The 13920-nt window shown below is 31.5% G+C and overlaps 1 protein-coding gene across 16 annotated transcripts in view; it reads left to right on the top strand.

The window, feature by feature from the left end:
- LOC129800324 (phosphatase and actin regulator 3) overlaps positions 1–13403 on the top strand; it is a 227358-nt gene extending 213955 nt beyond the window's left edge. For 9 of the 16 annotated variants that reach the window (XM_055844631.1, XM_055844638.1, XM_055844635.1 and 6 more), the window contains 4 exons: positions 3184–3213; positions 3700–4052; positions 7951–8227; positions 12502–13403. In XM_055844631.1, the coding sequence (XP_055700606.1) occupies positions 3184–3213; positions 3700–4052; positions 7951–8227; positions 12502–12517 (676 nt within the window). In that variant the 3' untranslated portion in view covers positions 12518–13403. Of the gene's footprint in view, positions 1–3183; positions 3214–3699; positions 4053–7950; positions 8431–12501 lie in introns of those variants that run through there. The other 7 variants (XM_055844636.1, XM_055844632.1, XM_055844637.1 and 4 more) reach the window with 2 other exon arrangements.
- The last annotated feature ends 517 nt before the right edge of the window (positions 13404–13920 follow it).

Here is a 13920-nt window from a genome sequence, read left to right as displayed (position 1 = left end):
TTCAGACTTTCCTATTTATAGAAATATCAAAGACATATCTTCAATTACGCATTCAGTCTTATTTCAGAATCAAATGTATTAAAACTATTTAGAACATGTGAAGTTGTTCATGTGAAGTTAATTTTCTCGATACTATCTCAGTTCTGTGATGATTCTCAAGAAGCATATGTGCTTTGCCAAAATCAATAATGTCCAAACAGAACAATTAAAGTTAAAGCAAAACACAATTACAATTATCTTCCTCATTTGCTTCTTTATGTATTAATCTCTGAATACCCGCTAAAACATTCAATTTTGCAATAAATTTCTGAGACAATATCTTTATAAGCTGATTAATTTAGTGAATTACGAATAAAATATTCAATTTTTAATTGCCTTTTTTACGGATTTAAGTAAGATTTTCTTAACATATATCTATTGCCACAATTTTTTTATTAACCTTTTGTGAAGAGTTTTGTTCTTTTAGAAGATAACAAAGGAATGCAACAAAGGAATTCCTGAAAATTCTCTTTGACTAATTTTACAATCAGAATTCAGTAAACAGATATTACAGAGTTTTTACCTTGCTAAAGTCTAATATATATAATATATATTATAAAATTATAAGGTTTTTGTATACTTCAAAAATTACATAAAATATTTAAAAAATATAACTTCGATTGTCATTTCTAGGGAATACTAAATAATTCTGCGTTTTAATATTCTAAAGCAATTCAGTTAATTCTCAGGCATTTGCGGGAATCTTCACGGGTTCAAAATTTCAAGAATCTATATAGAGGTAATTGGAAATTGTCTAGGTATTTTCACATCAATTTTTAATCTTTTTATAGAATATTCATGTATAAAAGGCAAATTAAATAATTAGGATTAGGTAAAGCTCTTTTGCATTCCTTGGGACTCTGGGTACCCAAAGAAAAATATAAACACTCTGGGAAACATTTTTTTTTGGACTATCTAAAATCGATAAAAATCCTATTCTTATGGAATGATAATAAACTATAAGGATGTCTAATTTTCTCGATATGTTACAAACAAATATTTATTCCTGTCATTTATTTGATTAAGGGATCCTGTGAGACTAAACATCCTTCACAAGTAAATTTAGAAAACAAAGTAAGGGACCAACGTCTGGAGGTATTATGCTGGAAAATATTATTGGTCAAATACGAACCTATTCAGGCCGAAAAGTCTAGTAAATCCTTTAAACATATGATTTTGTTATATATTAATCTTTGGCCTTTTATTAATTTATTACTAGGTATTAATTTATAATTTTACTGCTCGAACTGTACACAGAGAGCAGTATATATAATCCGTTGATGTTGAGTTTTATATATTTTGACTCTTTAGCCCCCAGGGGGTCGTATTGTAGTAGAATTTTGGAAATCTTAAGTTTCGAGTTTTTGACGCCACTCACTCGTCGACAGGAAAACAAACATTTACGAGCAAATGAAAAAAATTTACGAACATTTATGAACAAATGTTTGTAAAAGTACAAAAAATGCTCGTCAAGTGATCATGTTACGAACAATGTTTGTGAAAAAATAGAAACTTTTACGAACTTGTTTGTGGGTTATACGATTTACGAGTATTTTATAAGTCCTCCATAGGATTTCACAAACATTTACGAACAATTTTACAATTTTTTTTCCGTGTAGTCACGAGTTCGAGCATTTCACAAAGCTGGAATGCCTTGCAATTACTTTTTGAAATTATTTTTGTTATAATATTCAAGTTTATTCATTTTATTTTTATTTTATTGTTATATTTCTGCAAAATACTAGGGATTTTTTTTTGATTAGGGGTTCATCTATAAGATGATTGCCCCATGGGGATTTTTTGAAAGAAATCTATAATCAAGCAAGAATATGAATATAAAGCATGTAAGGTTCACAGCTTTTAAAAACAAAATTTGTTTGATTTCGTAACGCTTGCACACTTTTGGAGAGTTTATCCTTGCAAATTTCTGATAAATATTCCATGTTTATCCAAAAAACATCCAACGTTTTTCCTGGTTTATCCGCTTTATCTCTATGTTATCGAATTTAATAAAGTAATTTGTTGAAGTTTTAATCTGTATAAGAAAATAAAATTAAATAATTCGTAATATCCTTTTTTAAGGTCAAGAATTTAGGGTTTATAAAGGTCTTGGAATCCTCAAAACAATTAGTAATTAGTGGTAATTAATGTCTTACGTGCAATTGTATTTAACCACAACTACGCGATTTTAAGTAAATCTTATCAGTTCGAATTTAAAATGATTGCAATCGGTCGGTGTACAGAAAAAGCATTGTGCTGAAGCTTCATCAAAACAAATTAATGTATAACGACTTTCTAGGACCAATCACGTATTGGAGTATTCCGGAAAGCTTGGATGTTTTACCACTCCTTTTGGCTGTTGAATTTTACAATATGCAATCAAAAAATGTTTTATTTTATCGGTATAATAAAATCTTTAGCGATACATAAAATACAGTTTGAAGATATTGCGATGCATCTTTCATTTTTAATATAAAAATCAAGATTTAAAATATTCATCAAAACATGAAGCCCTATAGAGCTCATTTTGAGCTCCTCCACCAATATCCCGGAAGATTCATACAAAAAGCCACTAGAGGATACAAATTGACTACCAATGAATCTCTTCCTCCCTAAAGAGTCGCTTTGGGGGCTTGTCGCCAAGAAAAAAAAAGTGGAAAAAAGAGCACCGTAAGAAAAAGCACGAGGCTAATGTGAATCCAATAAGTGTCTTGTTAGTCGATATCTTGTGACCTTTGTCACTCTATCTTGTACGTTCTTATCGTATAAATTGGCATGAAGAGGTGAAATATCAGGGGGCGGGGGGATGCTGGGACTAATGGTACCTTAGGAACCAAAGATGAGTGTGAGAGAGAGTATCTCCCCTAAAATCGCGTCATGCATCAAAATTCAATGGAGAATAGGAAATTTGGAGAATTCACTTTTGAATGTGAAGAATTTGGTATCCTATTGAAAAATTTGTGAAAGAGAACTTTGTGAAGACGAGGGAGAAAAAAAACGTCAAGCATGAAGAAGATGAAAGAGCTTTGAATAATTTTCACGTGAAAATCACAGAAAATATGTTGAGAGTGTGAAAGGAGAGAAGGGATTCTTTTTTAGACTATATTCTATATCTAATGCTATTATTTATTGACAATTTTATAGGCCCATCCTACGGCCAAGGATTAGAATATGGTAATTAATTTGTAACTCAATCACCTTATTTTCTGTTTTTTTTTATTATCTCTGTCCCCATCACCTTTTTTCTTGATTGCCATTTTTCTCTCTTTTTTTTAATCATTTGTTATTGCAGAATTTCAAATGAATTGAATTATCCCTTTTTATGTTGTTTTTTCTTTAAGCGAATTTTTTCTCTCATCTTGTGTTTTTTTTTTTGTTAAATTCTCAAAAGGATACTCGAAGAGTTTTTTCTCTGTTTCTCATCCCCTTTGAAAGGGAGGAAAAATAGATTGAAATTTTAAGAGCAATTTTGAGGCACATTCTCGCATGTTTATAGAATATTTCTTTTGTGGTCCTCTATTCTAATTTTTAGTTTCATGCTTTTTTTTAAATTTACACAAACATTTTTTTAATCTTCTCTAAAAGACACTGAAAAATTGGTTAAATTTGGGACGTTGAAAGATCGTCAAAAATGTGCTTTTATTCTCAATTTGTGTGCAGTTCTCGACCGATGCGTTTTGGGATTGGACTGCCCTGCACGATGGAGAACAAAGAGAATGCCCGACCGTATGTCCTTCGTGAGGACACGGATAGTGATCAGAGTGATGGTCCAATCTTGTACCGAGATGATGACACAGCTAGTGATCGTGCAGCCAAAATTGCCCGCAAGGAGAGTCTCTCACTCAAACTGGCCCTTCGTCCAGATCGTCAGGATCTCATCAACCGCAACATTCTCCATGCACAGTCAGACAATGAGCGACTGGAATCGAAGGAAGCCATTGGTGCTAAGCTCATCAGACGTCTCTCTATGAGACCAACAGCTGAAGAATTGGTGGAGCGAAACATTCTCAAAAGTAAGTTGTAGCATAGCAATATCTTCATCCCCCTTTTAGCCCTTTTATATCAGTCTGCTAGCAGAAACATCAAAAGTCACATCCACTTGGAATATTTAGGAATTTCTCAATTTATTTCAAATTAACCTATTAACAATTCATTTGTGAAATTTCACAAAATGACAATTTTCTGCCCAATGTCACAGTTCAAAGTGAAATTCGATGAAATATTCAATGTTAAAGGAGGGAAGATCAATTGGATGCCAAGTGTACAAAAGATTAAATGCTAAAGTTTCCCTCAAGATGTTTTGTGAGAGGTTTTATTTTTTTTCCAAGGGTCGCCATGGTGCGAGACAGATTAGAATTCAGATGAGAAACGGATCATTCTTCATGCTAAGATTCAAGAGATTTACGTGAGTGACGCGGTAGAAAAAAAAAGCTCCAGGAGAATATTGCCAAGGGGCTAAATTCATTTCAATGTAAACACGAAGTTTTGACTTTTTTTGAGGATATAAAAATGACAAAGAATTTAACATTGATTAAATGAGTTAAAAGTAAATTTCATCAAATTTTTTTTTCATTAAATTTCATGAGAATACTTTTCTCTTTTGGGAAATTTTTAACTTTTCTTAGCAAGAACCTTAGAAGAAATAATATGGAAGGGACAAGTAGCAATTCTTCAAACCACGAAAAATATTTTGGCTAAGAAATCGAGTAGAAATAATTTTCTGTCATAATGAAATAGCTTGAAATTTTAGAATTGGAAATTTACAACAGGGAACACAAAAATCCATGTAAGTAATACCATTATTTCAATCTGAACAAGGATTTAACCCTTTAAGGACGATTGGAACACCGGTGTCCCATAAAGAAATTAATTTTTCCTGACAACCTAAAGTTATTTTTTCTTATGTCTGTACATAATTGTAAAATAGAAGGTTGAAGGAATCTAGAATATTTTTTGCAAGTCTCTAGCTATTTGCTGTGTAGTAAATATTTAAGCTCAAAAATGGCGAATTTTTAAATTCTTAAATTCATAATTGATTTTATTTATTTTTTAAACTTCCAATTTTTTTTAATCAAAACTCTTTTGACAATAAAAACTACAATACTTATACGTAATATTTTTCATTAAAGCGAAAAATATTATTTAATGGTATTGTCAGAAAAATTACTTACATTTTTGGGCTATTTTTATCCCTATCGTTTATAGAAGCACAAAATACATCGAATCATACTCTGTTGGACTTTCCAAAGTTAGATGTAAGACTTATCATTGATTATGTTTCTCAGTTTAATTTTTATTGTTGATTTTCAGTACGTAAAAGGTGTTTCGTCGTTAAAGGGTTAAAGATCCCTCCTATGAAATAATAAGACACGCCCTTTTATAAGCAAACATAAAAATTGTTAAGAACAAACAGTTTAATTTTGATTAGAAACGTTCTATGAAAATCAAGATAGGTTTTTTTTTATAAATCCTAAGGTAATAATAAATTGATTAGTTCCACGCCCTGTTTGAAGACCACGCCTACTTATTTTGTATAACGTTCCCATCAGAGGCTTCAATTTTTATCTGCTATTTTTCAAAATTGGAGAAATTTAAATAATCGTCGGAAATGTTCTGTTAGTTCTTCAGAAATGCAAAAAATACTATATTTAATGGAGCCACGCCCCCTTGAAGACCACGCCTGCTTTTTGTGTATCTCCTTGCCATTAAGGATTTCTATTTTAATTTCCGGTTCAGTAAAATTGAAGAACGGTCTGGGAGAATGGTTTGTCAGATATGCACACCGCTAAGTTTTTCTAAAGAAATTCTAAGAAAATGGTAGATTTATAAATTCCACGCCCTGTTTGAGGACCACGCCCATTTAATTTGTATAATGTTTCCATCAGAGATTCAACTTTTTATCTTCTGTTCCACAAAGTTAGAGAACTTTTTGGTCGTCGGAAATCTTCTAAAAGAAATATTCTACTGAAATGCAAACCAAATGGTAAATATATTGATCCCATGACTTCTTAAAGACCACGCCTACTTACAGTCTATCTCGTTTCCAATTTTTATTGGTCATCAGAAAAAAAATTGAAGAACGTTTTGGGCCAATTATTGTCCGATATCCTTACCTCTAAGTTTAAAAAAAATGCTAAAGAAAACTTAAGTTTAAGGATTCCACGTTACTTTGAAGAGACAAATCCTATATTTGTTATGTATTTTGTATCCCTGAAAGATCTCAATATTTATCTTCTGTCCAGTAAAATTGAAAGAAATTCTGTACAGAAAAAATAGTCATTTAGAATGTTTTAAATGAAACAAGCTCTGCTTTTTATTATAAATTTTGAGCAAGGGATAGAGTTTAAATTACTATTAAATCACATATAAGATTAATACTTTCTGAACTGCGAGAATGCCAACAAGGGATAGCAAGTGTTTTATCTTGTTTTATCTCTCTTGTGTTTCGCTCGAAAGCTGACCGAATCACACTTGGCACGCATGGAAAATTGCTCGAATTGCCTGTAATACGGTTCACAAAGCAATTAACCCATTCCTTACCATGGTATTATACATCATACGCAAATTGAGTGATTTTAGATGATTTATTCCTGGGCACCTAATACTTGAATTGCTGTCGTAAATGGATTTTTAGTAACTTTAGTTCTTCAAACACTTGGGAAAAATAGTCCGACAGAGATGGGAATACATTATGTTGTTCTTTTCTCGCTTCACGTGAAGTCATGCAAAAAATTTGCTCAAAATGGCGGACGGAAAATGCGACATTCCGTCGAATTTGTTAAAATTGACCTTCATCCTCTTTCCTGATTTGAATTCTGGTAAAAAAAAATTCTTTTCAAAAAATTCATCTATTAATCTATAGGAAACTAATCCCAAAATATGAATATTCTATCTCAAGTATTTCTGGTACATTGACTGAATGGGTTAATACAAACAGTAATATCTTACTCATCGTATTACTCCACTAGAGTGTACTCTTTCTAACACACGTGATATTCCATTTGAAATTTTGCATACTATATACATCTCTTTCCGGCTTTTCTTAATATTAATATTAATCTTATATGTGACACCATGGTAAAGCCACCTCCCCCATTTATGGCTAGATATTCTCATTATTTATGTCGCTATAATCAAAATCAATTTGTATCAACAGTTTTAGGAAAAAATGAAACTGTTTATTGAAAATAAATGAAAATCTCGCCTTTATTTTTTAAGAAAAAAATCTTGTAGAGGGCGTGACCTATTTTGGTATTGGCGGAACCTTTTATACTCTGCTTAAATTAAAAGTTAAGTTGTTTTTATTTGACATGTACATTTATATTAAATTTGAAATATGTAAACTATAGTTTGTATACAAAATCGGGTTAAAGGGGCGTCACCTAATATTATTTATGGGTGGACCTTAAGTGAGAAAGCAAGTACAGTGTTTGCGAATAGAGAATCAAGACAATAAATTCTCGTATCCTTTCGTATCTTCGTATTCGACTCTTAATGTCCATTGAGAATTGCTTTACGTAATTCTATGCACCATGGATTTACATATGCAAATTTTTAATTTAAAATTCAAGTAGTTCACCCCTCAATATTATCTTGCGCCAAAAGGCAAAAGTTGAAATGACACTTAAGCGAAAAAAATCACAGCAGAAAATATGTATTTAAATTATTGCCTAATGTATTCTATGAATATTTGAAAAGGCTGTCACAGCTGAAATTTCAACTGCGATGGCTCGACAAACTGAAGAAGATAGGAAAAAGAGTAAGAAATATTTGGGAAAATTCCTAGATTTTCAAATGGATATTATTTTGAATTCACACCTCATGACCTTTTTTCCGTTCATCTGTGAGTGGAAATGGTGGTGGCGTGTGTCTTATTCAAACCCTTTCTGTTCCTTTCCATAAAAAAAACAGCTCAAACACCCGCCGAAGAGAAGAAACAGAAGGAGGAGAAGAAGAGATATTTGCTGAGAAAGTTAAGCTTCAGACCAACTGTTGAGGAGCTGAAGGAGAAGAAAATCATCCGTTTCAATGACTACATTGAAGTGACCCAGGCACATGATTACGATCGGAGGGCGGATAAGCCATGGACTCGCTTGACGCCAAAGGATAAAGCCGCCATCCGGAAGGAGTTAAATGAATTCAAGAGCTCAGAAATGGCTGTGCACGAGGGCAGTCGTCATCTCACGAGGTATGTGGAATATATTTTCCTTTCTTTGCAGCTTTTCTTGGAAATTCATTTCTCAAGTATTATATACAAACATACTAAAAATTATATATTGAAAAATGACCGAAGTTACCACGTTCACTAATTGAACTAGCTTTAAGAATTTCTTAATTCTATCGCATTTTAAATTAATTACATCGACTTACAAGCATTCAATTAAAACAAAATAATTCCACAAAAAATTAACTTTATGGCGCTGGCACACCTTTTCAATTTAGTGAAATTCAATCGATTGAAATTTTAACCTCTTACTCTTTCAAACTGAAATAAGATGTGTTTGTCTCTTTCTGTCAAATGAAAATTGAAATTTCAATTTCAATTTTAAATTTCATTTGACAGAGAGATACAGCTGTATCTGATCTCAGTTTGAAAGAGTAAAAGGTAAAATTTCAATCGATTGAATTTCACTAAATTGAAAAGGTGTGCCAGCGCCATTAGATTCTAATTTTTCTATTCAATTTTCAAAAAATCTTTCAAAAGAAAATAAAACATGGGTTATCATATAGAAGAAAAGATGCTTCGGAATGAACAGTAACTTGGTAAAAATTGTCAGTTGAAAGTCAATTTCGAGCTCCATGACAAATCTATTTTTTGGCCAATAAAAATATCAATTTTCGTCAGTAATGGCACGTGCACACTTTTTAGATCACGAAAACTTCATGAAGTTAAAATTCGCATCCCTTTCTTTTTCACACGTTTTGCGTATGTCTATCGAATTCTTTCGGACTCCAAATTCGATTGAGCTAAATTGAATTTGTTGTGATGTTTAAAAGAAGAAGAAGAAGAATGCGAAAGAATGAGATAGACATATGCAAAACGTATGATAAAGAAAGAGATTCCAATCTCGATTTAATGAAATTTTCTTGATCTAAAACCGAGGCGTGCAAGAACCGTTAAAACCGAATAAACGTCAAATAAAACATGTACGTCAATGGTCAAAACGCTACTAAAACAAACTTATTTTGACGTTAATTCGGTTTCAACGGTTTTTGCACACCTCTGATCTAAAAGGTATGCCGGAGCCATAAAAACACAATTTTTTTCAGTTAGCACAAGAAACTGTTCTCGTCAGTAAAAAATCATTTTTAACCAGTAAAAAGATCAATTTGATCAGTTAAGGCCATTTGATAGAATTCAGATCGTCATGTAAGCTTTTGTAAATTGGAATTTAAAAATACTATTTGATTTTCACTAATATAAATCTTAGATACTATAATTGTTTATATGTTAGACTCATTTTTGTAATTTCAATTTAAATACTGGTCAAAATCGATTGTTTCACTGACCAAAAGTAATTTTTTGCTAACTGAAATCAATTTTTGACTAACTAAATTTAATTATGTTTTAATCAAAATTGACTTTTAATGGCTTCGGCACACCTTTTAAATCAGGAAAAATTCATGAAATCAAAATTTACATCCCTTTCTTTTTACCACGTTTTGCATTATGTCTATCTCATTCTTTGCAGTTCAAATCCGATTGAGCTAAATTGAATTTGTTGTGATATTTAAAAGAAGAAGAAGAGGAGTGCAAACGAGTGATATAGACATATGCAAAACGAGTAAGAAAGAGAAGGAATCCAATTTCGACTTCATGAAATTTTTCTGATCTAAAAGGTGTGCCCGGAGACATAATGATCGAAATCTATTTTTGACTTGTGAAATCAATTTTATACAGATCATTTTTACCAAATTATTGATCACAGTTATTTTTCCCTGGAGGAAGTTGAAATGAAACATGAAATACTAAAATCTATAGCCAAACAGTTCGTAAATTGTACGGTATTTCCAGGCGTATTTGCTGCAGGATTCATTGGTATTTTTATCACTTAAGAAAAACCACATAGGTTTCTGAGGTATTAAACTAAACTCAAAGAAGAGTATTTACAAAAAAGCTTGTCATTTTAATTTCATTTGCATTTGCGCCCGTAGATGGAAAATTTTTGTATATAAATTACTGTCTATTTTCTAAAACTGATGAAGTTCACGGTCTAAATCCCTATAGCTCAAATCCCGAATGAGTCAAACTCCCAAAAGTCAAAAACCAGAATTTCCAAAATCCCGAAAGCCAAAATTAAGAATTCTTAAATTTTAAAACCTCGATTGCACCCACCACGCTTGCTGGAGGAAAATGAAAATTTTCTGTGTTTTAGGAAATTATTCCACACATTGTCCTCCGTATAATTTTGTCTTTTTTTTAAGATTTTGACCATTTGACATTTTGGCTTTTGGGATTTTGGGTTTGAGTGATTTTAGCTTCTCAAAATTTTGGCTTTTCGAGATTATGACTTTTCGGAATTTTGACTTTTCGAGATTTCGGATTTTCGGGACTTGCGATAATTTGTTTTTTTTTGAAATTTTAACCCATTCGGGATTTTGATCCATTCATACCGATACCAGTTCAACTACTGTGCCTGCTTTCCAAGTCCTGGGTTATGTTGCTCTCACAATAGTTTCTGACATTTTGCCTTTTTCGTAATTAGATGAAAAAAAAACATATTTTTCTGCATCTTAGTTCTCAAATTGCAGAAATCTGATAACTTTTATACTGTTTTATAAAAGAAAATGTTTTGGGAAATAATGACAGTTTAAGTTTAATAAAGAAACCAAGTTTTAAAATTTAAAATATTTTCAAAAAAGGCCTCCGAAAATCAGTTCCCAACTAAAAGAAAGAAAAAGAACGCGTCTCTTTTAGTGCTTTACTGTTATCAAGTGCCTCTGCATTCTCGACTTTTCTTTGTGTTGGTTCTTGTCTCGACTATTTGATGGTTTTAGAACACAGCGAAGACTAAGGAAAGCAGTTGCGACGAGAACCAATACAAAGAAAAGACGATAAAGCAGTAGCACTTGAGAACAGTAAAGTGATAAGAAACATATTCATTTCTCATTGGAATAACCAGGGGGGTAACATTAGCTCTGAAAAATGCGACCGATTTTAGTGTAAATTTTTCCCTGTTTTCGTACACATTTCACGAGATATCTCCAAAACTACGTAGGTTACCAATTTGTTGTTTTCGGTTGCATATTCAATATTAAGTTGGCTTTTATTCTGCATTTATATTTTTTGCTAATTCTTTCTACACTAACAGAAAACAGCTAATAAACCCAAAAGTTTTTTCGGCGCGCTAGAAACATATGGGAAACATAGGAAATGTCATGTCTCTGGGAATAGCACTATGAGTCAATTTATTTAAACTGATTTTTGTGGGCCAAGTCGACCTTTTTAGCAAAAAGAGGTAAATTGATCCAAAATGGCAAATTACACTTTTTAACACTCCTTAGCGAAAAATATTTTGAATCAAATTAAAATTTTAATGAGCAAGTGTGATACCAGGGTTAAATCGCGTTGAATACTAATGGATAAACGATAAGCTCACAAGAAAAATAATGGTGTACTTTTATGGATTTTTCCGCCAAAGTGCAATTTTGCGGAACGCTTGGCTATAGATATGGGTGACTGTGGGAAATTTTCTCAAATGGAGCATTACGTGTTTTTTTCCCTAAGGATAAGATTAGAGATCAGCAAACTTATGTTTTTTGTTTGTTACCTTTTTAATTGATTTTCAATTCTATTCTCGTCCTAAAATTAGTTTTAATTCACAAAATAATAATTAACTTTATGGCATTATCATCATGTTATTAGCTATTTGATTCCATTAAATAATTTAGTACAATGCTACTCTGTTATTAGTTTTAAAGCTTTGAAAGCTTTCAGGTTGTGATTAATTATGGAGAACCAATACTGAGAGAAATCCGAAAATGTTAAAATAACATTCTGGAAATGTTTACTTTACCATTCAGTATTGATCCGAAATTGGTGTAAATATTATGCTTTATAGATGTATTAGGGTTGAAAGTTACTCTTTTTTCATGTTAATTTTACCCTTAGAAAGATGTAAAATTAACATTAAAAAATGTTGATATATTTTTACACCTAAAAAGTGTTAAAGTTCTGAGGAAAAAAAGTTAATCACACCCCCGTTTTTTTTTCTCAGTGAAGGGATCTAAAATAATTTAAAGGCCGAAATATTTAATAACATATTGATTATTGTAAATTAAAAAATAATATTCCAAGATTGAGATAATGTGTGTAAATAATTTTTGAGCTTTTTGAGCAATTTCAATTCACAAATCAAAAAAGCAATTTTTTATGAATGCCACTCTGTCTATTGGTATTCAGTGACTTTTCAATTTTTATTATATTCACCTGAATGGTAAACTTGCAATGAAATATTGCAGATTCCATAGACCATGACGATTGCAATGGTTCATCGAAATGGATGTGGGCATAGAGATGATTCTACTGATTTTGCTGTCACACTTGATCCTTCCGGAAATTGATGTTTTTCTGTACACTAAAGTGCCGACAGTGAAAAACTGCTGCTACGAAGCGAGTTGCTGTGATAGACCTGTTGACGTTAATAATTTTTAGCGAGCGCCATTCATTTTAATTAGAAAAAGAAGAGATAACATTTAAAGAAAAAAAATGTAAGAACAAAAAGAGATTCATTTGCAATTCACAGGGTTTTTCGTTGCAAACAAAAAAAAGAAATGTGGGAATTCTTTGTTTGGAATTGGAGTAGTGATATTGGAAAATAAGAAAGGCAATTGAGAAGCAATTTCGATTTGATTTAACTGGTGAGAGAGGATAAATTGTGTGGCAATGGAGAAAGAGCAAGAAAAGATTATTGTGTCCACATAAATTCCACTTCAACAGAAAATAAAGAGGACAATGATGATATTTTTTTCCCGCAAAATTGCTTTCCTCTCGTAGATAAAAGTGTGTTAAAAAAAATCACGTTAATACTCTTGTAATTAATTGACAAAACATACTACGGAGGAAGAGAAAAGGAACACAAGAAATCATCAATCTCCATCGAATTAAAAGTATAAATCTTGAGATTTTCTCTAGCCTTCAAATGGACTTTCTCAGTATTCTCCATCATTCTCCAAACATTGAATTTCCTACAAACAAAGAAACAACAATCGTTCTAATCTTCTCAAGAAATTCATACTAAATATTTAAAAAGAGTGAGAAGATAATTACAAAAAGAAAATGTAAAGAAAAATGTCCTTAGTTGTATGTACATATCGAAGAAATTACGCGTATTTTTTAAGTAAATACTTTAGTTAAAATTGTAGTTGTATGGTTTTTTTGTCACCAATTTCACCACCATCAACAGCAAATTGTTGATTAAAATCAGCAGATGATTCTAAGATTGTGGAATTTTCATGAGATTTTGATGAAACAGGTATGTGTAAGAAATGTTGTCGCTGTTTTGAAAAATAAAGTTTTTTGCAGCAGGAAATTGCAGATTTGATCTTCAAAGAAGATAAATTGAAAATAATTTAGTAATGCTTTCTTTCTATTGGCAGATTTTTATTTAATTGAAAGTAAAATAACAACGACATAAACCACTAACATTACATTTCATGCAACTATTAGAGATATTAGACCTACTTTTATTTTGCAATGTGAGGTTATGCTAAACATAACCTTTAAAAATCTTCTCGAACCGAATACAACAAAGTTTCTAATCGCAGCATATGCAAAAAGCCACTTTCAAGACTTTTTGTTTAAAAATATCTTAGAACAGAAATTAATTGAGGTCCTACAAAAATTATCCTAGATTTGGGCATCCTTATAAGTTTGTAATC

This window comes from Phlebotomus papatasi, chromosome 2 (assembly GCF_024763615.1).
Source record: "Phlebotomus papatasi isolate M1 chromosome 2, Ppap_2.1, whole genome shotgun sequence".
NCBI classification, from domain to species: domain Eukaryota; kingdom Metazoa; phylum Arthropoda; class Insecta; order Diptera; family Psychodidae; genus Phlebotomus; species Phlebotomus papatasi.
Note: the sequence above shows the minus strand (reverse complement) of the source record. Positions and strands in the feature narration are given on the sequence as shown.